This window comes from Oncorhynchus mykiss, chromosome 10, assembly GCF_057628025.1.
Source record: "Oncorhynchus mykiss isolate SJ-2025 chromosome 10, ASM5762802v1, whole genome shotgun sequence".
NCBI lineage: Eukaryota > Metazoa > Chordata > Actinopteri > Salmoniformes > Salmonidae > Oncorhynchus > Oncorhynchus mykiss.
The window spans coordinates 133,400-160,334 of NC_143031.1; the positions used below are offsets into that span (position 1 = coordinate 133,400).

Sequence of the window (26,935 nt, forward strand, 5' to 3'; positions counted from 1 at the left end):
GTATCCATAGGATGGATCATGAGTTGCCTGGCTCTTATCCATGACCCCCAAGCACAAGCTTGGAGAAAGAGATGACCTGAATCTCTCCACAGACAGGTGTTCTGTATCTTTGCCATGAATGATGAGAGATGACACGCCCCCAGTAAATCACTAGTCCATGTTCCTTTTAAATAGTGTTGAACAAATCTTTATGAACCAACACAGAAGCAACAGTCAAAGCATTTTATACAGCAGTGCAAAGAAAAACACATAACATAATAATCTCTACTTTGTAGGCCTTCAGCAACTCTGTGAGTAGCATGTTTCTCATACTGCAAAATATACACGTAGTCATCAGTTGTGTCCCAAACGCCCCCCCTCCCCTCCCCTCCCCTCCCTCCCCATTCCCTATGGGCCCTGGTCAAAAGTAGTGCACTACATAAGGAATAGTGTATAGGGACAGGGTGTATCACATGTTAATTATACTGCAACAGATACACACCATGTACATGGCCCATGCAGCACCGCACAGACACAATGGAGAATCATCTAGAACTCTTCAATGTGTGTGTGGCCACAACCATCAATGTATCACAATCCAGGGGAGGAGTAGCAGCCTGCCTCGGTCAGTGGAGACGGGAGGAGAGAGAGCTGGAGGATGGCCCAGGTAGACGTTAGGTGGTTAGGGAGTAGTGGTTAAGTTGTAGGGGTTCAACCAGACTTGAAGAGCAGGATGGCCACCTGGCCCAGGTAGAAGTAGATGAAGTGTTTGGTTTCATGCGTCACGTAGCTGCCAAAGTTTCTACCCACAATGCAATGCCACGTGGGGTTGTACTTCTTGTCAAACTCCTGGAACAAAACAGGGAACATTTAGAAACACACACACACACACACACACACACAGGATGTCTGTCTGGTTAGTAACCTTCTTGATGTAAGCAGCGATGTCCTTCTCAATGTTGTATTTCTCCATGGCCTGAGTGGCACAATCCACAGCATCCTGCTGCATGTCCTCTGACATGTCGGCATTCTTTATGACAGCCTTTCTGTCGGTCATGGTGACTAGAGGGGGAGGGAGAAGAAGGTTAGTTAAAGATACACTACGGAGAAATCTGATGGCTTCACCATTTCCTGGTTCCTAAAATTGTGAATTGTCAGGTCACACAAAAAGTAAAATATTGCAGATTTAACCTGTAGATCCTAATTCATGGTATCGTAAGCAGTGGGACTGGAGAGAGGGTAGAGGAGTCTGCTGTGATGGTATCGTAAGCAGTGCGTTAGAAGGAGAACGGGACTGGAGAGAGGCTAGAGGAGTCTGCTGTGGAACAGGTACGTGAGACAGCCATACAGAGAAGCTTGGCGAACACCTCCTGCACTATTATAGTGTAATAACGGAGGTGGTTTTGTGACAACCGTCTGTCTACATACCAATGGAACCTTATTATATACAGTGCACTACTTCTGACCAGAACCTGGGCCCAGTCTGTCCCACTAGCACCCTACTTCTGACCAGAACCTGGGCCCAGTCTGGCCGACTAGCACCCTACAGTGCACTACTTCTGACCAGAACCTGGGCCCAGTCCGGCCGACTAGCACCCTACTTTTAACCAGAGCTTGGGCTCAGTCTGTCCGACTAGCACCCCTTCCGAGTCCTGTTACTGGCACTAGAGTGACACGGCGCTCTAGTCAGAGGGACGCACATTTACAAAGGAAAAAAACTAAAACGTCCCTTGTCCGTCACGAACATTGAATACAATTACATTTGAACTTCCTCTGCCGATTGTCTGTGGGGTTGGTCCTTCAGTGGGTCTACTACATACATGTTTTAACATTTTTACCCCCATTTTTCTTCCCAATTTCGTGGTATCCAAGTGTTAGTAGTTACTATCTTGTCTCATCGCTACAACTCCCGTACGGGCTCGGGAGAGACAAAGGTGGAAAGTCATGCGTCCTCCGATACACAACCCAACCAAGCCGCACTGCTTCCTAACACAGCGCGCATCCAACCCGGAAGCCAGCCGCACCAATGTGTCGGAGGAAACACTGTGCACCTGGCAACCTTGGTTAGCGTGCACTGCGCCCGGCCCGCCACAGGAGTCGCTAGTGCGCGATGAGACAAGGATATCCCTACCGGCCAATCCCTCCCTAACGACGCTATGCTAATTGTATTTATTATGGATCCCCATTAGTTTCTGTCAAGGCAGCAGCTACTCTTCCTGTTTTTTTTTTTTATGGATCTCCATTATTGCGTTACAGGGAAGACATCCTCCTCCCTCGTGTGGTACCCTTCCTGCAGGCTCATCCTGATATGACCCTCCAGCTTGACAATGCCACCAGCCATACTGCTCGTTCTGTGCGTGATTTCCTGCATAACAGGAATGTCAGGGTTCTGCCATTTTTCTTCCCAATTTCGTGGTATCCAAGTGTTAGTAGTTACTATCTTGTCTCATCGCTACAACTCCCGTACGGGCTCGGGAGAGACAAAGGTGGAAAGTCATGCGTCCTCCGATACACAACCCAACCAACCATAGCCAGCGAAAAGCCCGGATCTCAATCCCATTGAGCACGTCTGGGACCTGTTGGATCAGAGGGTGAGGGCAAGGGCCATTCCCCCCCAGAAATGTCTGGGAACTTGCAGGTGCCTTGGTGGAAAAGTGGGGTAACATCTCACAGCAAGAACTGGCAAATCTGGTGCAGTCCATGAGAAGGAGATGCACTGCAGTACTTAATGCAGCTGGTGGCCACACCAGATACTGACTGTTACTTTTGATTTTGACACCCCCCTTTGTTCAGGGACACATTATTCAATTTCTGTTAGTCACAGGTCTGTGGAACTTGTTCAGTTTATGCCTCGGTTGTTAAATCTTATGTTCATACAAATACTTACACATGTTAAGTTTGCTGAAAATAAATGCAGTTGTTTAGACAGACAGCTTGGTGCATTCAGCTTGTCAACACCTACAAAAACAAGTAATGAAGTCAATCTCTTCCACTTTGACCCATGAGAGATTGACATGCATATCATTAATGTTAGCTTGGTGTACATCCAAGGGCCAGCCGTGCTGCCGTGTTCTGAGCCAACTGCAATTTTCCTAAGTCCCTCTTTGTGGCACCTGACCACACTACTCAACTGTAGTCCAAGTGTGACAGAACTAGGACCTGACTTGTTGATAGTGCTGTTAAGAAGGTAGAGCAGCGCTTTATTATGGACAGACTTCTCCCCGTCTTAGCTATGTTTTGACCATGACAGTTAACAATCCATGGTTACTCCAAGCAGTTTAGTATCTATAAGTGATCCCGGGACAGACAGCAGCGCACACAGCAACTAAGCCCAACAGAGCCACAGGATCCAACAAAAGTATATAAAAACTCTGTCAGCTTTACAAAACAATAAACCGAGGTCACTCGTTCAGCGGTCAACAAGAAACAGACGTCGCGCTCAGATGACTTCATAGGCCTGGCATATTCCCACATTCAAGAGGCTTTGTTTTGATTGGGTTATTTTGCCTAAACCTTCAGGCCTACCTATAGAAAATGTTTAAAACAACTCTGCATCTCTGCCCAGCCTGGATAGAGTGGCCAAAAGGGTGTTGTTATTCCCCAGTGCCATTCTCTAGGTGGGGAGAGGGGTATTCTCCAAGTGGAGAGAGGGGTATTCTCCAAGTGGAGAGAGGGGTATTCTCCAAGTGGAGAGAGGGGTATTCTCCAAGTGGAGAGAGGGGTATTCTCCAAGTGGAGAGAGGGGTATTCTCCAAGTGGAGAGAGGGGTATTCTCCAAGTGGAGAGAGGGGTATTCTCCACTGCTGCCCAGCTCTCCAGGCACTATCACATGAGCCTGAAGACACAAACTGGCCAAATTAATGCAAAAGCCAAAGTCATTTTTGGTTTAAAATTGTGTTTATTTCTAAGTCACAGTCTAAATGTGAAATGTATAGACTATAATCACAACACAACAAATGTTTAAATACTGAGCGCTTTATGTCCTTAACAGGCTACGGTGTCACAGTCACTAATGCTTCAAAGTATTTCTTTGTGGGTTATAGCCTTGAAACTGAATTAAAATATTTTAGTTCCTTCTTAGGCTCCCTGTCTGGCTTCCGACCTATTTAGTGTGTCTATATGCTGTTTAATATGATATGTAGACTATTTGAAATGTGTGCTTCTTACACTCACATGTTCATGTTTATTAAAATACCTTTCATTAAAATCATATGGTTTAGTTTCAATACCAAATGGTAGGTCCAGGAAGTTTTACATTTTGCATCAGTTTTTCCCCCCAGTGGAGAGGTCAGATTTTAGAATGAGATAATTTGAGATCTGACCCTGCTGAGAGTCTATTTACATTTGAACATCATGAACGTTCTGGCTTTAACAAAAATGGCCATGTACTCTTATCTTCTCCCAGTACAGCCAGAAGAGGACTGGTCACCCCTCATTGCCTGGTTCCTCTCCCCCCAGCACAGCCAGAAGAGGACTGGTCACCCCTCATAGCCTGGTTCCTCTCCCCCCAGCACAGCCAGAAGAGGACTGGTCACCCCCAGAGCCTGGTTCCTCTCCCCCCAGCACATAGCCTGGTTCCTCTCTAGGTTTTGGTCTTTCCAGGGAGTTTTTCCAAGCCACCGTGCTTCTACACCTGCATTGCTTGCTGTTTGGGGTTTAAGGCTGGGTTTCTGTACAGCACTTTATGACATCAGCTGATGTAGGAAGGGCTTTATAAATACATTTGATTGAGTTGGAGAGATGATCACTTTGTTGCACTGATGCATTTGCAAATGTTTGCACAGAACAGACGATCCAAAATTGACAAACATTATCACTTGCAAACCACTTGAGCAATGAGGCAATCAATAACATGCTGTTGCAATGAGGCAATCAATAACACGTTGTTGAACATAGAATAGATAGATGGTCGTACGATTTTTGTACGGACTTCGCTTTGTGCACGAGGGCATTGTCATACTGAAATAGGAAAGGGCCTTCCTCAAACTGTTTCCAGCTGGAAGCACAGACTCATCTGCTGTAGCGTTAAGATTTCCCTTCACTGGAACTAAGGGGCCTGAACCATGAAAAACAGCCCCAGACCATTATTCCTCCTCCACCAAAATGTACAGTAGGCACTATGCATTGGGGCAGGTAGCGTTCTCCTGGCATCCGACAAACCCAGATTTGTCCGTAGGACTGCCAGATGGTGCAGCGCGATTCATCACTCCAGAGAACGCGTTTCCACTGCTCCAGAGTCCAATGGCGGCAAGTGTTTACACCACTCCAGCCGATGCTTGGCTGATTCCATATACCAGACCATACCGTTTCAACACAGCTGATTCCATATACCATACCGTTTCAACACAGCTGATTCCATATACCATACCGTTTCAACACAGCTGATTCCATATACCAGACCATACCGTTTCAACACAGCTCCATGCAGAACAGAAGAGACAGAAATGTAACTTCGCTCACCCTCTTGCTGCTGTTGCTTGTGCTCAGTAGACGCGTTGAACAACGCAGTTCTGTCTGGACTTCTGTCTTTCTCACCTCCGTTGTGCGTGTTTCGAGCGGGGTTCTGTGTTTACCGGTTACTTACATGCCACGCCCCCCCGCACTGCATTGACGATCTGATTGCCTGTTCCGCGCCCCCCCCGCACTGCATTGACGATCTGATTGGCTATTCCGACTCCCCCCGTGTGTTGCGATCGTTTTCACTAGCGCGCTCCTGCCCACATCTTGTTTCCACCCAGAATGCACCGTGTCCCGGGTGAGAGAAGGGAATGAAGGTGATTTATCCCGAACTGATACAATTATGATCAGCTGGGAAAAAGGTGGTAGATAGACAGGCCGACATACCTTGTCCGGCAGAGGGGACGGACAGACAGACAGGCTGGCAGGGAGGCAAATAAATCAAATGTTATTTGTCACATGCACCGAATACAACAGGTGTAAACCTTACAGTGAAATACTTAGATACAGATTTCTAGATATGGTTTGTCTGTCTGAAGATACTTCTCTATCATTCTACAGGTCTATAATACAACACGGTGGCTACTGGATGGATGGTACAGATGTCTCTGCAGAACAAACCAGCATCAGATTCCTTAACACAGACTATAAACCATAACCCCACACTAACAGTAGTGATCTATATGTCTGTTATAACTTTGAACGATGTCCTGTGATATGTTGTACATATGTGAAGTGTTGTTTGTCATGTGTATGTTGCTGAAACAGGGAAACAGAGACACTGTTGCTACTGTAGAAGGCAGACTTTATTGAAAGAGCTGAAACATTAAAAGTGACCAACTGGAGAAACAATCCCATCATCCTCATAACTTACTGAGGAAACCTTAGAAAACATGACCCTCCCTCAATCCCCCCCACATTGATCCCTTCTCCCAGACCCTCCCTCAACCCCCTCCACATTGATCCCTTCTCCCAGACCCTCCCTCAACCCCCTCCACCACATCGATCCCTCCTCCCATACCACCCCCACCCCCCCGGCCACCTCGATCCCTCCTCCCAGACTCTAGTTACCGCTCTCCTTACGCGCGCGCCTCCATCCTGAGACTCCTGGTTTTGCTCCCAGCTTTGAGCTCCTCTTTTAAACCCAAAAAACTACTGGATCCCAGACGGGTGCTGGAGGTTCCACATGGGAAAAAAATACTAAAAACTGAATTTAGTGTGTTTTAGAGCCAATTGAGTAAGGTCTAGTTTATAGGTTCCAGTGGACTGGGGCCGGGGTCCCGATCCGGGTTTCCTTTCTCTCCATCATTAATCCTAATCCTGAATCCTGCTCTGATCCTGATGGTCTGATTGGCTCCGGGATGGGGAGACAGAGAGCCCTCCTCCAATCACAGCCCTCCTTGAGACAGATCCCAAAACCAACAGAGAGGGAAGGAGTAACAGGTTAGAATCACTCCGCCTGATACAGCAAACGCCACACTATAAACAGACTGTCAGCTATGAAAAAAGACTTGCCTGAATTTAAAAACAAGTTATCTGACTCTACAACCAACCAATCAGTGATGCCATTAGACACACTATTTTATAGTAAATATTTAGTATATTAAAAAAAATAAAAAAATAAATGATACAAAAAACTGTCACCAGTGTGGATGAAAAGGAGGCATGCTATGCTCTGACAAGCAAGTGTATAGAAAACCAGAGGAAGGAGAGGAAATAAGGAGAGAGAGGTGGGGACCCAAGGAAGGAGAGGAGAGAGGAGGGGACCCAAGGAAGGAGAGGAGAGAGAGGTGGGGACCCAAGGAAGGAAGGAGGAGAGAGAGGGGGGGACCCAAGGAAGGAAGGAGGAGAGAGAGGGGGGGACCCAAGGAAGGAAGGAGGAGAGAGAGGGGGGGACCCAAGGAAGGAGGAGAGAGAGCGGGGGACCCAAGGAAGGAGGAGAGAGAGGGGGGTAACCCAAGGAAGGAGGAGAGAGAGGGGGGTAACCCAAGGAAGGAGGAGAGAGAGGGGGGTAACCCAAGGAAGGAGGAGAGAGAGGGGGGTAACCCAAGGAAGGAGGAGAGAGAGGGGGGGACCCAAGGAAGGAGAGAGAGAGAGGGGGGGACCCAAGGAAGGAGAGAGAGGAGGGGACCCAAGGAAGGAGAGAGAGGGGGGACCCAAGGAAGGAGAGAGAGGGGGGGACCCAAGGAAGGAGAGGAGAGAGAGAGAAGGAAGGAGAGGGAAGGGCGAAAGCTAAAAACTTGTGTATTGAGTTTACAGTAAAGTACAGGCTGCCGTTTTAAAACATTCATTAACAGTTATAACTGGATCATAAAAATGAACAGGTCGGAAAGCTATTTGGGTGAAAGACTGTCGTCATAGCATTGGCTGGTTATTTGACTCCTCATCCTCCTGTTAATGCTAATATAAACTGTTTCCTGTTTCCGAGCCAATTCAGACTCTGTTCCTGTGTCCCAAAAGCCTATCAGAACACAATCAAACCATCCCTCCATCAACACAAAAGAAAAAACCTCCCTCTTTCCCGTTTCCACCCCATCCCTCCATACAGCATGACACCTTCCCTTACCCCCCAGCAGCCATAACACCAAGACAAAGAGAGTGGGGAGCGGGAGCGAGAGAAGAGATAGGAGGGGGACAAGGAGATGGGAGTGCAGGACTGTAAAGAGACAAGAGGCAGATGGAGGAGGGGGGGCAGATACAAAAGAGAACAGAGATCATGAATAAAAAAAAAATAGAATAACATCTGTGGCAAACTAGACCAAAAACAAGGGGATGAAAGAACAGAGGGAGGGGAAGAAGAACAAGAAGAGGAAGGCGAGGCAAGAAGAACAGCAGAACGGTAGAATGATGTAACGCATTAGAAGATCCACCGGAGGGCGTCTGTCTTGAGTCTCCTGGTCTGATGATCTCACATCCCTCTCCCTGGGCTGGGGTCTGCTGGGCTGGGGTTCCTGGAGGTGTGTGTATCTAGGTGCGGGAGCGGGAGCGTGAGTGTCGTGGCGAGTAGCGTGGAGAGGCCCGGCTGCGTCGCGGCGGTGAGAAGCTGCGTGAGCGGCTGTTGCTACGCCCGTTGCTACGGCTACGAGAGCGGGAGCGTCCGTAACTGGGGCTGCGAGGTCCATCCACCTTCACACGCACGTAGGCAGTCTCTCCCTACACACACACACACACACACACACACACGTTCTAGTTTTGAAAATGTGTTTTAGGACTGATGCCCAACTGAGCTACTCAATGCATCCTCAATGAGCGCTGATGAACATTTTATACAGTGGCTTGGAAATACAATAACATTTCACAACAAGGCAAATAATTATACTGAACAAAAATACAACCGCAACATGTAAAGTGTTGGTCCCATGTTTCATGTGCTGAAATAAAAGATACCAGAAATGTTCCATAGGCACAAAAATATTATTTCTTACAAATCTGTTTACATCCCTGTTAGTGAGCATTTCTCCTTTGCCAAGATAATCCATCCACCTGACAGGTGTGGCATATCAAGAAGCTGATTAAATAGCATAATCATTACACAGGTGCACCTTTTGTGGGTTGAAAAACTCACTGATAAACAGGGCCTGCCTCCCCAGTGGGTGGGCCTACGCCCCCAGCCCACCCATGGCTACGCTCTTGCCCAGTCATGTGAAATCCATAGATTAAGGCCTAATTTATTTATTTAAATTGACTGATTTCCTGATATGAACTGTAACTCAGTAAAATCGTTGAAAATGTTTCGTTTATATATTTTTGTTTAAAAAAAAGTCTGAACATCTTTTGTCATAATTTTGATGTTGCCAGAATGACTTGAGATGGAGAATAACATTAGCTAGCTAGCTCAGATTTTTGGGGAAAACACTGGATTTTAGCTAGCTAATGTTAACATTGCTAGCTATTGACAATATTGCCATCTGCCTAAAGTAAATGTGACGACATGATAACAACAATTGTTTTCACTATATATTTTACCTCTTGTGGATGTCATTCGAAAACATAATGTTAACTTTCACTGCTATGCGGATGACACACAGCTAGCTGTACATTTCAATGAAACATGGTGAAGCCCCAAAATTGCCCTCGCTAGAAGCATGTGTTTCAGACATAAGGAAGTGGATGGCTGCAAACTTTCTACTTTTAAACTCGGACAAAACAGAGATGCTTGTTCTAGGTCCCAAGAAACAAAGAGATCTTCTGTTGAATTTGACAATTAATCTTAATGGTTGTACAGTCGTCTCAAATAAAACTGTGAAGGACCTCAGCATTACTCTGGACCCTGATCTCTCTTTTGAAGAATATATCAAGACCATTTCAAGGACAGCTTTTTTCCATCTACGTAACATTGCAAAAATCAGAAACTTTGTCCAAAAATGATGCAGAAAAATTAATCCATGCTTTTGTCACTTCTAGGCTAGACTACTGCAATGCTCTACTTTCCGGCTACCCGGATAAAGCACTAAATAAACTTCAGTTAGTGCTAAATACGGCTGCTAGAATCCTGACTAGAACCAAAAAAATTGATCATATTACTCCAGTGCTAGCCTCCCTACACTGGCTTCCTGTCAAAGCAAGGGCTGATTTCAAGGTTTTACTGCTAACCTACAAAGCATTACATGGGCTTGCTCCTACCTATCTCTCTGATTTGGTCCTGGGGTACATACCTACACGTACGCTACGGTCACAAGACGCAGGCCTCCTAATTGTCCCTAGAATTTCTAAGCAAACAGCTGGAGGCAGGGCCTTCTCCTATAGAGCTCAATTTTTATGGAACGGTCTGCCTACCCATGTCAGAGACGCAAACTCGGTCTCAACCTTTAAGTCTTTACTGAAGACTCATCTCTTCAGTGGGTCATATGATTGAGTGTAGTCTGGCCCAGGAGTGGGAAGGTGAACGGAAAGGCTCTGGAGCAACGAACCGCCCTTGTTGTCTCTGCCTGGCCGGTTCCCCTCTTTCCACTGGGATTCTCTGCCTCTAACCCTATTACAGGGGCTGAGTCACTGGCTTATTGGCTTATTGGGGCTCTCTCATACCGTCCCTGGGAGGGGTGTGTCACCTGAGTGGGTTGAGTCACTGATGGTTGTGATCATCCTGTCTGGGTTGGCGCCCCCCCCCCCCGTGGGTTGTGCCGTGGCAGAGATCTTTGTCAGTGACTCAACCCACTCAACCCACTCAGCCTTGTCTCAGGATGGTAAGTTGGTGGTTGAATATATCCCTCTAGTGGTGTGGGGGCTGTGCTTTGGCAAAGTGGGTGGGGTTATATCCTTCCTGTTTGGCCCTGTCCGGGGGTGTCCTCGGATGGGGCCACAGTGTCTCCTGACCCCTCCTGTCTCAGCCTCCAGTATTTATGCTGCAGTAGTTTGTGTCGGGGGGCTAGGGTCAGTTTGTTATATCTGGAGTACTTCTCCTGTCCTATTCGGTGTCCTGTGTGAATTTAAGTGTGCTCTCTCTAATTCTCTCTTTCTTTCTCTCTCTCGGAGGACCTGCGCCCTAGGACCATGCCTCAGGACTACCTGACATGATGACTCCTTGCTGTCCCCAGTCCACCTGGCTGTGCTGCTGCTCCAGTTTCAACTGTTCTGCCTTATTATTATTATTATTATTATTATTATTGGACCATGCTGGTCATTCATGAACATTTGAACATCTTGGCCATGTTCTGTTATAATCTCCACCCGGCACAGCCAGAAGAGGACTGGCCACCCCACATAGCCTGGTTCCTCTTAAGGTTTCTTCCTAGGTTTTGGCCTTTCTAGGGAGTTTTTCCTAGCCACCGTGCTTCTACACCTGCATTGCTTGCTGTTTGAGGTTTTAGGCTGGGTTTCTGTACAGCACTTTGAGATATCAGCTGATGTACGAAGGGCTATATAAATACATTTGATTTGAACAACGGCAAAGTAGTTTCCTACTAAATATTTGCCTACTTAGAGAATGCCAAGTGTGCAAAGCTGTCATCAAGGCAAAGGGCGGCTATTTGAAGAATCTCAAATACATAAAATATATTTAGTTTTAACACTTTTTTTGGTTACTACATGATTCCATGTGTTATTTCATAGTTCTGATGTCTTCACTATTATTCTACAATAATAGAAAAGTCAAAATAAAAGAAAAACCCTGGAATGAGTAGGTGTGTCCAAACTTCTGACATGTACAGTATGTCACGGCAGGTGTAAATATATGTCATGACAGTGTTATGATCATATTATAAAACAGGTTATGACAAGCTGTTAACCGTTATGACATATGACATGGTTATAACAGTGTTATATGCTGGGTGTCAAGTAAAGTGTTACCCAAATGTAATATAGGTATGTGTTTCTAGCAGTCAATTTACAGACTACAAATGATTTGTAATTTGTTGATGATCCCTGACTTAGAGAACAGGATGCCTTCTGGGACACAGACCATGTCTTATTCCTTGGATTCCAGCCCAACCCGACCTCTAACCCTTGACCTACCTCGTGGGAGCGGAACTTGGTGTTGTCCAGCTTGCGGACAGCGTAGGTCATGTCCTCCTTGCGTACGAACTCCACCACGCCGGTACCGTCCCGGAACACGTCAGCGTAACATACATCACCTGCCTCGCGCATGTGGTCCTTTAGGTCCTGCCAGCTACCACTAGAGGGGAGACCTGGAGAGGGAGGAGGAGGTGGTAGAGGGGCAACACAGTAAAGACAGGAGGAGACCTGGAGAGGAGGACAGCACAGTAAAGACAGGAGGAGACCTGGAGAGGAGGACAGCACAGTAAAGACAGGAGGAGACCTGGAGAGGAGGACAGCACAGTAAAGACAGGAGGAGACCTGGAGAGGAGGACAGCACAGTAAAGACAGGAGGAGACCTGGAGAGGAGGGAGGAGGTGGTGGTAGAGGGGCAACACAGTAAAGACAGGAGACCTGGAGAGGAGGGAGGAGGACAGCACAGTAAAGACGGGGTCCTGCCAGCTACCGCTAGGGGAGAGACCACCATGCAGACAGTCGAACCAGACACAAACACAGAGCTAAGCCACACACTGACCGGAGACGATGACCCGGTACTCAGAGCGTCGTGATGGAGGTCCATATCTTCCTCTGGGTCCTCCACCGTCACCCCCGCCCCTTCCACCGCCCATCCCCCCTCTCCCCCCGCCACGACCACTACGGGGGAACTCCACCCGGAGACGGTAACCATCGTAGTCATAACCATCACGACCGTGCACCGCATCATCAGCATCCCTGGGACACACACACAAATAGATAGACACACACAGACACAGTTAGGTTGAGATTGTTCCAGTTAGCTACTTCCCTCTGCCTGCACCGTAAGCTCCTCTGAACAGGACATTCCACAGGTGTTGAATATGGCCTTGGCTGAGCAGCAGTGTTCTTCTGCTTTACTCTGTTGACCGGACCAGTAGGTGACCAGTTTACCACCAGTCTCTCTGTGGACCGGACCAGTAGGTGACCAGTTTACCACCAGTCTCTCTGTGGACCGGACCAGTAGGTGACCAGTTTACCACCAGTCTCTCTGTGGACAGGACCAGTAGGTGACCAGTTTACCACCAGTCTCTCTGTGGACCGGACCAGTAGGTGACCAGTTTACCACCAGTCTCTCTGTGGACCGGACCAGTAGGTGACCAGTTTACCACCAGTCTCTCTGTGGACCGGACCAGTAGGTGGTGGGCCAATGCCCAAAAACGTGAAGTTGATCGAGCCCCGTCGAGGGAGGAGCAGATTTTTTGTACATGACAGTAAAACATTCTTATGATGACTATAACATTTGTTGGCACCTTCAATCTCTGCCAATGAATTCAACTGTTGAAACATGTTTTGGTATGATTATGTGTCTCATTTCAAGTAACTAGCTGCAGGTTTAAAGAAACATCAAATCATGTGCTTTGCATGGAAACCCAAATAAAAGCATGTACAGAGCATTCGGAAAGTATTCAGAACCCTTACCCTTTTCCACATTGTTACGTTACAGCTGTATTCTAAAATTGATCAAATAAATTTTCCTCATCATACTACACACCATACACCCCATAATGGCATCACCACACCCCATAATGGCATCAACATACCCCATAAACAGGTTTTTAGAAATGTTTGCAAACTAATAAAACCTGCAAAACAGAAACACCTTATTTAGATAAGTCTGAATACCCTTTTCTATGAGACTTGAAATTGAGCTCAGGTGCATCCTGTTTCCATTGGTCATCCTTGAGATGTTTCTGCAACTTGGAGTCCACCTGTGGTAAATTCAATTGATTGGACATGATTTGGAAAAGCACACACCTGTCTATAAAAAGGGCCCAGAGTTGACAGTTTAAATTTGCAAAAATCTAATAACCTGTTTTTCACTTTGTCATTATGGGGTAGTGTGTGTAGATTGATGAAAATGTTTTATTTGATCAATTTTAGAATAAGGCTGTAACGCAACAAAATGTGGTAAAGGAGAAATCTGGACCCCTACAAATCAGCCGGGCTAACCCTCTCTTTCTAAAATTATCTGCCAAAATTGTTGCAAGCCCTATTACTAGCTTGTTCAACCTCTCTTTTGTATCGTCTGAGATTCCCAAAGATTGGAAAGCTGCCGCGGTCATCCCCATCTTCGAATGGGGAGACACTAGACCCAAACTGCTACAGACCTATATCTATCCTACCCTGCATCTCTAAGGTCTTCGAAAGCCAAGTTAACAAACAGATTACTGACCATTTTGAATCACATCGTACCTTCTCCGCTATGCAATCTGGTTTCCGAGCTGGTCATGGGTGCACCTCAGCGACGCTCAAGGTCCTTAACGATATCATAACCGAATACTGTGCAGCTGTATTCATCGACCTGGCCAAGGCTTTCGACTCTGTCAAATCACCACATTCTTATTGATTGCCTCGCCTGGTTCACCAACTACTTCTCTGATAGAGCTGTGTGTCAAATCGGAGGGCCTGTTGTCCGGACCTCTGGCAGTCTCTATGGGGGTGCCACAGGTTTTAATTCTCGGGCCGACTCTCTTCTCTGTATATATCAATGATGTCGCTCTTGCTGCTGGTGATTCTCTGATCCACCTCTACGCAGGCAACACCATTCTGTATACTTCTGGCCCCTCCTTGGACACTGTGTTAACTAACCTCCAGACGAGCTTCAATGTCATACAACACTCCTTCCGTGGCCTCCAACTGCTCTTAAACGCAAATAAAACTAAATGCATGCTATTCAACCGATCATTGCCTGCACCTGCCCGCCCATCCAGCATCACTACTCTGGACGGCTCGGACTCTGAATACCTGGATAACTACAAATACCTAGGTGTCTGGCTAGACTGTAAACTCTCCTTCCAGACTCACATTAAGCATCTCCAATCAAAAATTAAATCTAGAATCGGCTTCTTATTTCGCAACAAAGCTTCCTTCACTCATGCTGCCAAACATACCCTCGTAAAACTGACCATCCTACCAATCCTTGACTTCGGCGATGTCATCTATAAAGTAGCCTCCAACACTCTACTCAGCAAACTGGATGAAGTCTATCACAGTGCCAATCGTTTTGCCACTAAAGCCCCAAACACTACTCACCACTGCGACCTATATGCTCTCGTTGGCTGGCCCTTGCTTCATACTCGTCGCCAAACCCACTGGCTACAGGTTATCTACAAGTCTCTGCTAGGTAAAGCTCCGCCCTATCTCAGCTCGCTGCCACTGACTGGAACGAACTGCAAAAATCACTGAAGCTGGAGATTCCCATCTCCCTCACTAACTTTAAAAACCAGCTATCAGAGCAGCTCAGATCACTGCACCTGTTCATAGCCTATCTATCTACCTCACCCCCATACTGTATTTATTTATTTTGCTCCTTTTGCACCACAGTATCTCTACTTGCACATTCATCTTCAATTCCAGTGTTTAATTGCCATATTGTAATTACTTCGCCACCATGGCCTATTTATTGCCTTAACTCCCTTATTTGACCTAATTTGCACTCTTTTTTTCTATTGTATTATTGACTGTATGTTTTGTTTATTCCATGTGTAACTCTGTGTTGTTGTTTGTGTCGAACTGCTATGCTTTATTTTTTTTTACCTTTATTTAACCAGGTAGGCAAGTTGAGAACAAGTTCTCATTTACAATTGCGACCTGGCCAAGATAAAGCAAAGCAGTTCGACAGATACAACAACACAGAGTTACACATGGAGTAAAACAAACATACAGTCAATAATAAAGTATAAACAAGTCTATATACAATGTGAGCAAATGAGGTGAGAAGGGAGGTAAAGGCAAAAAAGGCCATGGTGGCAAGGTAAATACAATATAGCAAGTAAAACACTGGAATGGTAGTTTTGCAATGGAAGAATGTGCAAAGTAGAAATAAAAATAATGGGGTGCAAAGGAGCAAAATAAATAAATAAATTAAATACAGTTGGGAAAGAGGTAGTTGATAGGGCTAAATTATAGGTGGGCTATGTACAGGTGCAGTAATCTGTGAGCTGCTCTGACAGTTGGTGCTTAAAGCTAGTGAGGGAGATAAGCGTTTCCAGTTTCAGAGATTTTTGTAGTTCGTTCCAGTCATTGGCAGCAGAGAACTGGAAAGAGAGGCGGCCAAAGAAAGAATTGGTTTTGGGGGTGACTAGAGAGATATACCTGCTGGAGCGTGTGCTACAGGTGGGAGATGCTATGGTGACCAGCGAGCTGAGATAAGGGGGGACTTTATCTTGGCCAGGTCTCAGTTACAAATGAGAACTTGTTCTCAACTAGCTTACCTGGTCAAATAAAAGTGTGGAAAAAATAAAAAAAATAAGTGGTCTGAAAACTTTCCGAATGCGCTGTATTTAAGTGGTTTAAATATTAACTTTCCTACTAACCTTCGAAGGTTGACAGTACCAAAATCTTGCCAATCCATTCATTACTAGGTTCCATACTTACTAGGTTTATTCCACTGACTTAGACATGTTTTCCATACTGTACATTTCATGCACACACAGTACCAGTCAAAAGCAAGGACACACCAACTCCACACCTGTTAAACAAATCAAAATATATTTTATATTTCAGAGAAAAAGTCTGCTGCTCTGCAGGATGTTGCCAGGATGAGGCCAACAACGCTGCCCGGGAGACCATCCGTTGGGGGCCAACAACGCTGCCCGGGAGACCATCCGTTTTCGGGACACCTTCACATCCTACTTCTCCAAGGAGGGTGCGGTTCCCTGGCAACAACTTGTGCCAGACAACACTATGTACAACGAAAGGTTCTTTAAACTAACATTGATTCTGTAACCATTACCCTCAGCAAACATTCTATGGGTGTGGAACATGACGGCTGCTTTTTTGACAATGGTCACGCTTTTCATGGATGGGAGTAAGTTTTTTTAAAGCTTGTCCTCATCCAGACAGGCCTGGGTGGGTGGTGGTGACGGTGGACCATCTGATGCCTTCCTTGCTACTACAAGCTCTTCTCAAAAAGAGTCATTGGTTTCTTTACAGAGGCTTGTGGCTCAGCACTGGGAGGGAGCACAGAGTTGCTTGTGGTTGACCACTTCCATCACTTCTCGTCTCTGATGCTGAGGCTTCTCCTCCGTCTCTCCCGCATTTTCTCTTTGCCACTCCTCCTCCTTTTCCTCCTGCAGCTGCTACTTCTCTTCCTGCCGTTCCTACTGCTGCTACTTCTCCTCCTCTTCCTGACGCTCCTCCTTCTCTCGCTCCTCCTCCTTTTCCTCCTGCAGCTGCTACTTCTCTTCCTGCCGTTCCTACTGCTGCTACTTCTCCTCCTCTTCCTGACGCTCCTCCTCCTCTCGCTCCTCCTCCTTTTCCTCCTGCAGCTGCTACTTCTCTTCCTGGCGCTCCTCCTCCTCCTGCCGCTGCTGCTGCTCCTCCTCCTCCTCTTGCTGCCGCTGCTGCCCCTCCTCCTCTTCCTGCCGCCGCCGCTCCTCCTCCTCCTCCCGCTCCTCCTCCTGCCGCTCCTCCTCCTCCTCCTGCCGCTCCTCCTCCTCCTCCTGCCGCTCCTGCTCCTCTTCCTGCCGCTCCTCCTCCTCTTCCTGCCGCTCCTCCTCTTCCTGACGCTGCCGCTCCTCCTCCTCTTCCTCCTCCTCCTGCCGCTGCTCCCCCTCCTGCCGCTGCTGCTCCTCCTCCTGCCTCTGCTCCTCCTCCTCCTGCCGCCTCTGCTCCTCCTCCTGCCGCCGCTGCTCCTCCTCCTGCCTCTGCTCCTCCTCCTCCTCCTGCCACCGCTCCTCCTCCTCCTGCCACCGCTCCTCCTCCTCCTGCCACCGCTCCTCCTCCTCCTGCCGCTCCTCCTCCTCCTGCCGCTCCTCCTCCTCCTCTTCTTCCTGCCGCTGCTACTCCTCCTCTTCTTCCTGCCGCTGCTACTTCTCTCCCTGTCCTTCTCCTGGAGCTCCAAGGCTGTCAGTTGCTCCCCTTACCCCTTCAGCCATGATGGAAGTGGTGTGGCGGGACTCAAGAAAGGGGTTGAGTAAACTCATGACAGCCATGAAGCGCCATGACCGGTGTTGCACTGCTCCTGCCCCACTCCTTCTCCTCGTTTCTTCCACTTTCTCCTGCAAAATTCCTCTAATGAAAACTGGTGAAAAACACAATTCATTAAATGTCACTATTACATTATCAAATTGTATTTACTGTATATTTTACCAGGTGTATTATATGATCTAAATTAATCTTATTATGGTAATAGATTGATCATATGTTCTCACAGAAGAATGAAATGTAAATGCAAGGTGATATCTGAAACTCAATGGCATGTAACACAGAGAATAGACTACATGATCAGTGAATATATTATATAGACTACAATGTGGGGAACTCATGCTTGGTAACAACTACATGTAGTTATATACGACTTGCATCCTTGGCACCATAAAGTTACATTATATTCTACTCAATCCATAGGCTTCATTGACGCCATTCAGAGTGTCTTAAAGTCAATAAAATCGGCTATGCTAGCTGAAGTTTAAAGCTAGTTAGCTTGCCAGCCATCTAGCTAGACAGCTAGCTAATATTGACATTATATTTAATATTGACATAAACATTATGATATTTTATGAAACCCACCAGGGACACCAATGACTTCCGCCACATTCCTCCACACTGCATTCCGTTTGCCTCTCTACAGATAAAAAGGGTGCCACCAGAGTTCTGGGAACCCCATCACAGCAATGATCCATTTCTCATCCATTGCTCTTGTTAAAGCTAGCGATGGACACACATTGAAATAACGTAATGTTGATTGATGAAACTAAACTTTATATTTTTAACAGAACGGAATACATTCTAGCAGGACTCCTACGCCAACCACTGTGGTTGGTTATCGCCCAGCGTTAAAGCTACCAAGCTAGCTGGCTAATGTTAGCTAATCAGCTAGCTTTTTAAAATAGCGATTTTTGTCAATTTACTTAATGACCAAAAAACATGCATAATCATTTGTCTCTACATTAACTAACATATTCCTCTCAACTGTACATTTTTTGCATGATCGGTATGACGTTATAATTACTTACATTTGCTTCCATCCCAGTGTTGTTGCTGGACATCTTTGCTGAATAAAGTCTCGAGCCTTGGATCCAATCAGTGGCGTAGCTTCAGCAGGTGCTTAACCTAGGCTATATGATAAATGATCCCACTGATGGTTTCACCAACAAAATGTTTTTTCTGTCACTACATAAGTCAGCATGATATTTTAGTGTATTGATGACAATAAATCAAATGAATTTGCTAAATAAAATCATAATATTCAATAGTTTTAATACCATGTTAAGATAATGAAATGCATTCTGGAATTCATTGTGCAAATACTCTCCAAAGTGTTATTGTTTCTGTCATCGTTTTAAGCAACAGTTGAGCTAGCTATCAAGAGACAACAGCCGGGAAAAAAAATAGAGAAAGTCAAGAATAGAAAATTACTGATGTAAAAATCTGCAATGTATCAACATAAAAGTGGCACCCAAAAGAGGAAGGCCAAAAATGAGAAAGCAAAAGTGGTATCAATATTAGTGAAATTAGATTCCTTTTTCAAACGCAGTTCAAGTGCAGCCATTGCTAAAACAAGAAATGTAGCAGGACCAGAAGAGGATGTAGGTTTATCATCGCCAGCAATGTAGCGGGAACCAGAAGAGGACGTAGATTTATCAGCACAAGCAATGTAGTGGGACCAGAAGAGGATGTAGATTTATCATCGCCAGCAATGTAGCGGGACCAGAAGAGGATGTAGGTTTATCAGCATAAGCAATGTAGCGGGACCAGAAGAGGATGTAGGTTTATCAGCGCAAGCAATGTAGCGGGACCAGAAGAGGATGTAGGTTAATCAGCACAAGCAATGTAGCGGGACCAGAAGAGGATGTAGGTTAATCAGCACAAGCAATGTAGCGGGACCAGAAGAGGATGTAGGTTTATCAGCACAAGCAATGTAGCAGGACCAGAAGATGATGTAGGTTTATCAGCACAAGCAATGTAGCAGGACCAGAAGAGGATGTAGGTTTATCATCGCCAGCAGCAGCTTTTAGCAGGTCAAGTGAGCCAAGGCCAAGTTGTTCCATCGTGCCAGAAGAAGCAACTTTGACAGAGGAGGATACAGGTTGTCAGGTATCGGCGGATACGACCCTGAGCACAAGTCAGGCCCGACATCCCCGGGCCGGGTGGGGAGGAAGAGGAGCAGGGAGAGGATAGAATCGTGACGGCTGAAGAAACAGGTGGAAGTGGGACCGACGGCCTTTTTACCTATCCAACTGACAGGGGGCATTATGCAACAAATGTGGATGCAGAAGTTAAACGGCACGTTATTGCATTAGGCTCGTGTAAGCCTACTGGCCCATTCCCATGACGAAAGGCTGGAATCTAATTACCACGTACATGGCTGTTATTCAGACAAGCTTGATTGCGCGTATTGTGATCCTTACTGGCTGTTTGGAGATCGGAGTGATCTTTTCTTCTCTGATGAGTGGGTGAATGGGGTGAGAGATTGGCGCCATCTAATATCCAAAATAGCATGTCATGAGACATCCCAGATTCACATGGGTGCCTGTTTGGTATATGAGCAATGGAAGCTCAATGTCACTATTGACGCAGAAATGGAGAGGCGTGCGTAATGCAGAAAATCCCTGGCAACAGGTGTTGGAGCGCATAGTTAATGTAACTTTCACACTTGCATCATGTAATTTAGTGTTCAGAGAGTACTGTGAAAAGCTGGGGCAGGTCAACAGTGAGAATATTGTAAGTATAATTGAACTGCTGTCATTTTACGACCTAGTTCTGAAAGAGCTGATTTATATCTTAGCCGAGCGAGTGAAGTGTGACATTCAGGGAGATGCAGGAAGCCCCATTTTGTTCTAAAAATTATGGACACCAGACGTATCCAAAGTAGACCAGTTCAGCCGAGTTTATCGCTATGTGAGAGTGATAGTGCAAATAATGTCGCCACAGATCTGACCATCACAGAGTCGTTTCGGGGATTTCTGGAGACTGCTGACACAACAGCTGAGCTTCAACATAAAATCCTGGGCAGCATAGATGATAGCTGGATATTTCTAAATGTCCTGGGCAGCAGAGGATAGCTGGATATTTCTAAATGTCCTGGGCAGCATAGAGGATAGCAGGCTGGATATTTATAAATGTCCTGGGCAGCATAGAGGATAGCAGGCTGGATATTTCTAAATGTCCTGGGCAGCATAAAGGATAGCAGGCTGGATATTTCTAAATGTCCTGGGCAGCATAGAGGATAGCTGGATATTTCTAAATGTCCTGGGCAGCATAGAGGATAGCAGGCTGGATATTTCTAAATGTCCTGGGCAGCATAGAGGATAGCAGGCTGGATATTTCTAAATGTCCTGGGCAGCATAGATGATAGCTGGATATTTCTAAATGTCCTGGGCAGCATAGAGGATAGCAGGCTGGATATTTCTAAATGTACTGGGCAGCATAAAGGATAGCAGGCTGGATATTTCTAAATGTCCTGGGCAGCATAGAGGATAGCAGGCTGGATATTTCTAAATGTCCTGGGCAGCATAGAGGATAGCAGGCTGGATATTTATAAATGTCCTGGGCAGCATAAAGGATAGCAGGCTGGATATTTCTAAATGTCCTGGGCAGCATAAAGGATAGCAGGCTGGATATTTCTAAATGTCCTGGGCAGCATAAAGGATAGCAGGCTGGATATTTCTAAATGTCCTGGGCAGCATAGAGGATAGCAGGCTGGATATTTCTAAATGTCCTGGGCAGCATAGAGGATAGCAGGCTGGATATTTCTAAATGTCCTGGGCAGCATAAAGGATAGCAGGCTGGATATTTCTAAATGTCCTGGGCAGCATAAAGGATAGCAGGCTGGATATTTCTAAATGTCCTGGGCAGCATAAAGGATAGCAGGCTGGATATTTCTAAATGTCCTGGGCAGCATAGAGGATAGCAGGCTGGATATTTCTAAATGTCCTGGGCAGCATAGAGGATAGCAGGCTGGATATTTCTAAATGTCCTGGGCAGCATAGAGGATAGCAGGCTGGATATTTCTAAATGTCCTGGGCAGCATAAAGGATAGCAGGCTGGATATTTCTAAATGTCCTGGGCAGCATAGAGGATAGCAGGCTGGATATTTCAAAATGTCCTGGGCAGCATAGAGGATAGCAGGCTGGATATTTCTAAATGTCCTGGGCAGCATAGAGGATAACGGGCTGGATATTTCTAAATGACCTGGGTAGGGGTATGATGGAGCGGCTAACATGAGCGGGGTCTAGGGTGTGCAGGCCAGAATGTCTGAAAAAAGAGCCGCTTGCCGTTGATGCGTTTTGTGCGCTGCGCAATGCACATATCTTAACCTGGCAAAGACCCTTGACGACAAATGGGGAGCTCAGAACGCATTTGAAGAGACTCTGAGAAGGCGAGGCATCATTTTGATGAGATATGGGAGGACGGGCGACTGTTTAATAGTCAACGTCTTTAATGCAAACCTTGACATCCTGATCCACCAGCTGTCAAACAGATTTAAAAGTCTGCAGGCAACATTGAGTCTGTTTGACTCCATCCATCCTACTACCCTGGCCAACGCAGATGATGATGTGCTCTACGAGACCGCCAGCCGGCTGGCTGAACATTACAGCAGATACAGTGGTTTACGAAAGTATTCACCCCCCTTGGCATTTTTCCTATATTGTTGCCTTACAACCTGGAATTAAAATAGATTGGCAATAAGCTTGGCACATCTTACCACTGGAATTTTTGCCCATTCTTCAAGGCAAAACTGCTCCAGCTCCTTCAAGTTGGATGGGTTCCGCTTGTGTACAGCAATCTTTAAGTCATACCACAGATTCTCAATTGGATTAAGACATGACTAGGCCATTCCAAGACATAAATGTTTCCCTTAAACCACTCAAGTGTTAATTTAGCAGTACCCTTAGGGTCTTGTCCTGCTGGATGGTGAACCTCCACCCCAGTCTCAAATCTCTGAAAGACTGAAACAGGTTTCCTTCAAGAATTTCCCTGTATTTAGCGTCATCCATCATTCCTTCAATTCTGACCAGTTTCCCAGTCCCTGCTGGTGGAAAATATCCCCACACCATGCTGCTGCCACCACTCTTCACTGTGGGGATGGTGTTCTCGTGTGATGAGAGGTGTTGGGTTTGCGTCAGACATAGCATTTTCCTTGATGGCCAAAAAGCTCAATTTTAGTCTCATCTGACCAGAGTACCTTCTTCCATATCTTTGGGGAGTCTCCCATATGCCTTTTGGCGAACACCAAACGTGTTTGCTTATTTTTTTCTTGCCACTCTTCTGTAAAGCCCAGCACTGTGGAGCGTACGGCTTAAAGTGGTCCTATGGACAGATACTCCAATCTAAACTGTGGAGCTTTGCAGCTCCTTCAGGGTTATCTTTGGTCTCTTTGTTGCCTCTGATTAATGCCCTCCTTGCCAGGTCCGTGAGTTTTGGTGGGCGGCCCTCTCTTGACAGGTTTGTTGTGGTGCCATATTCTTTCCATTTTTTAACGATGGATTTATGATGCTTGTCAGATGTTCAACGTTCCTGATATTTTTTATAACCCAACCCTGATCTATACTTCTCCACAACTTTGCCCCTGACGTGTTTGGAGAGCTCCTTTGTCTTCATAGTGCCGCCGCTTGCTTCGTGGTGTTGCAGACTCTGGGGCCTTTCAGAACCGGTGTATATATACTGAGATCATGTGACACTTAGATTGCACACAGGTGGACTTTATTTAACTAATTATGTGACTTCTGAGGGTAATTGGTTACACCAGATCTTATTTAGGGGGCTTCATAGAAAAGGGGGTGAATACATATGTACCCACCACTTTTCCAGTTATAATTTTTTTAAACAAGTAATTTTTTTCATTTCCCTTGACCAATTTGGACTATTTTGTGTATGTCCATTACATGAAATCCAAATAAAAAAACAATTTAAATTAAAGATTGTAATGCAACAAAATAGGAAAAACGACAAGGGGGGTGAATACCAATGACTGGAACGAATCGCAAAAATCTCTGAAGCTGGAGTCTTATATCTCCCTTTCTAACCTTAAGCATCAGCTGTCTGAGCAGCTTACCGATCACTGTACCTGTACACAGACAATCTGTAAATAGCACACCCAACTACTTCATCCCCATATTATTACTTACCCTCTTGCACCTCAGTATCCCTACTTGCACATCATCATCTGCACATCTGTCACTCCAGTATTAATGATAAATTGTAATTATTTTGCCTCTATGGCCTATTTATTGCCTTACCTCCCCTTCCTACTCTTCTACATTTGCACACACTAAACACAGATTTTTTATATTTTTATTTTCTAATGTGTGATTGACTGTACATTTGTTTATGTGCAACTCTGTGTTCTTGTCGCACTGCTTTGCTTTATCTTGGCCAGGTCGCAGTTGTAAATGAGAACTCGTTCTCAACTGGCCTACCTGGTTAAATGAAGAAGAAAAAAATGAAATACTTTTGCAAGGAACTGTATATCAGCAAGCTTCCCTGGCAAATTACTCTATTTCAGGGTCTGTTTTAAGAAGGAAATAGCAAAGCACACTACAGTGAAAGACCTGGCCAAGATGCTCATTGTGGATTACAATTCAGTCACTGCTACATTTGGGGAAGTGGTTACAGCGATGCTCCTTTTTATGACTGCCTGTAATGGGAGCCAGTGCCGAGCACTCCTTTCCCAAACTGAAGATAATTAAATCATACCTGAGTAGCAGCATGGGACAGGAGAGACAGTGGTTTGGCCATTCTGTCCATTGAAAACATCAGGACCATGGAGAGCGGAAGGCCCGTTGAATACCAATCAAATGAGTGATTAAGCTTTTATTTTTACAGGACATGCTACCCAGACAGCCTATATGAATCAAGGTTTATTGAGATGAATTTACATTTCTTGTCAATCTACGACTATGCTGGATCTGTCTTTGGAAACCATGTTTTGGTGCAGGGCTGCTGAGCCATTCCATTGTCATCATAGCCAATTAATTTAACTAGGCTTTAAGAATAATACTAAGCACATACACATCATATACTGTTTAAAGGCATGCTGCCATCTAAGCAATCTGTTTGAATGCTCCACTTCATTGATTTGCTGATGTTTTTGCTACAGGCCCTCTGCAGGAGGTACTCGTTTGAAATACCGGTATGTCAGTTTTGCCTCCATGCATAACATCGGGGAACATGTACTGGGTCATTAGCTGTGTTTCTGTCAAGAGATTGATCTTTATATTTATGTTTTATAATATAGGCTATTGCCTATTATTTGCAGATCAAATAGGGTGTTTTTTTTACCGCTTTGTGCTTTCCGTGGTGCTGATGGATTTACACGGGTTAATTTCTGACCACGTGCTGCACAGCCTTACCAACAAAATTATTTTAATTTTATGGGAAATATGGGTGGTGATAGGGGCCCGTCATGATAAAGCTACACTACTGGGTCCCATGCTGCCAAATTCGTCATGGGAACCCCTCAATGTGATTGGTCATCGCCCAGCGGTATCTGCTGGTGTAACAGTATAAATTTAGACCGTCCCCTCGCCCATACCGATTTGAATAAAGGGTTAAAGTTGAACTTGTTTCACCGCCTCCCAAAGGTCCACGGCCCCTCTGCTATTGAACATTAATCGGATGGTTCCTCGCGCATTGCCAGTTAACCTCAGTCTCTAACACAACACGAGGTAGCTATATTGCTAAAGCACCAAAATCTTTCTGGGGCTGTTCTAGTTTCGTCCCGTAACATGGGATTCTACTGGGACATTTGGCCGATACCAGCAGACTAAACTCAACGATTTACCATCATAAATCATTGAGTTTAATCGGATATAGTAGTGTGATCATTTTCTGTCAGCCCAGTGTCCCAACAGACAGTATGTTTATTGCATGGGCTGATACAGAACCCCTTGTTGTGGGAGGAAGCTAACTAGGGCCGTTTACTTTTACATATTAAGTAATTTAGCGACCCACATAATGAACTAACCTTCCACAATGAACTAACCTTCCCGGTTACTGGCCCAACACTGTTAACGGCTAGGCAACCTGCCGCCGAGCTGTTAGAGTTGTAAAAGCGGCTAACGTTAGCATCGTTAACTAGCTACCTGGGGTCCTCGAATTCCACGAAAGCGAACGGCGGTCCTCCTCTCCGGTTCTTCAAGTCGATATCCCGGATCGCTCCGTACTTGTAGAACACGTCCTCCACGTCTTTAGTGCGAATATCAGGCGGCAGGTTACCCACGTAGATCCGACAGTCGTTGTTTCCCGCTGGGCCACGAACCACGCTCCCGCCGCCCGACATATTATCCCCCGACATCCGAAGATTACTACTTACCTAGCTAGCTAACTGGAAAAAAAGCCGTGTAACTGTATATAACAAATGGCTGTAAAAATATCAAGCTATCTATTATCTAAATCAATCGTGAACGGCGCACAGAGTTAGCAAGCTAATTTAGAAATATTCCCGCAACTCTCGCTGATTTATCAAAATGGCGCCGAGATCTCGCGTGTCTTTGGAACCTGCGCCATGGGCGATGCGCCCAAGTTGGCTGCTTCTTCTTTGGAGTTTATGGTGGACTGCACACAAAACGGTCTATTGTCGCAATCAACTGGACGGTTTGAAACCCTGTTTTTTTTTTATCCATACGTAAGTGATACTAACTTCATCCGCCCTAATAAAATTTTACATTGCCAAAACAAACAAAACTCCCACAGGCTCTAGGACCTGAGAGGATGGGACTGCTTTAGCCAATATTCCATGTAACTCCTTTGCTGTGAAATCTTTCAGCGCACGGAACCGCTCAGCAGCAATCACTAGGATTTCTATCTTCCTGGACTTTCTGTCCACCTTGGCAGTGTCATTAATTACCACAGCTATAAATGCCACAACGTCCACCTTCTTAACCTTTAAAATATCAGGATCCTGCTGGTGAAAGGCAACCCCTGCATCCTGCAGTGTAGGCCTATCAACTACCTCGGACTCGACTCCTCTGGTGCACCATTCAAGTTCTCAACCCTTTTCACAGCTGCTGCACATGAAATGCTCTGTACAACCCATACTCTGGCC

General features: G+C 45.8%; 2 protein-coding genes across 2 annotated transcripts; both read right to left on the reverse strand.

Annotated features, from left to right (window-relative positions):
- Positions 1 to 171: 171 nt before the first annotated feature.
- LOC110533226 (dynein light chain 2, cytoplasmic) lies at positions 172 to 5,625 on the reverse strand. Its single transcript, XM_021617303.3, has 3 exons — positions 5,440 to 5,625; positions 905 to 1,041; positions 172 to 828 (listed from the first exon to the last, which is right to left on the reverse strand). Exons 2-3 carry the CDS (start codon positions 1,034 to 1,036, stop codon positions 691 to 693), a joined length of 270 nt encoding a protein of 89 aa, XP_021472978.1. The 5' UTR covers positions 1,037 to 1,041; positions 5,440 to 5,625; the 3' UTR covers positions 172 to 690.
- Positions 5,626 to 6,224: 599 nt separating this feature from the next.
- Positions 6,225 to 26,377, reverse strand: LOC110533227 (serine/arginine-rich splicing factor 1B). Its single transcript, XM_021617304.3, has 4 exons — positions 25,974 to 26,377; positions 12,443 to 12,639; positions 11,887 to 12,059; positions 6,225 to 8,589 (listed from the first exon to the last, which is right to left on the reverse strand). Exons 1-4 carry the CDS (start codon positions 26,183 to 26,185, stop codon positions 8,404 to 8,406), a joined length of 768 nt encoding a protein of 255 aa, XP_021472979.1. The 5' UTR covers positions 26,186 to 26,377; the 3' UTR covers positions 6,225 to 8,403.
- Between the last annotated feature and the right edge of the window lie 558 nt (positions 26,378 to 26,935).

Bases quoted from the DNA above. Each gene is read 5' to 3' on its own strand.
- LOC110533227 (XM_021617304.3), bottom strand. From the start codon at position 26,185: ATGTCGGGGGATAATATGTCGGGCGGCGGGAGCGTGGTTCGTGGCCCA. The intron at 12,640-25,973 runs GTAGCTAGTTAA...TGTGTGTCCCAG, and splicing joins GTGGAATTCGAGGACCCCAG to GGATGCTGATGATGCGGTGC. The intron at 12,060-12,442 runs GTCAGTGTGTGG...CTCCCTCTCCAG, and splicing joins GTACCGGGTCATCGTCTCCG to GTCTCCCCTCTAGTGGTAGC.
- LOC110533226 (XM_021617303.3), bottom strand. From the start codon at position 1,036: ATGACCGACAGAAAGGCTGTCATAAAGAATGCCGACATGTCAGAGGAC. The intron at 829-904 runs GTTACTAACCAG...GTTTTGTTCCAG, and splicing joins TCGCTGCTTACATCAAGAAG to GAGTTTGACAAGAAGTACAA.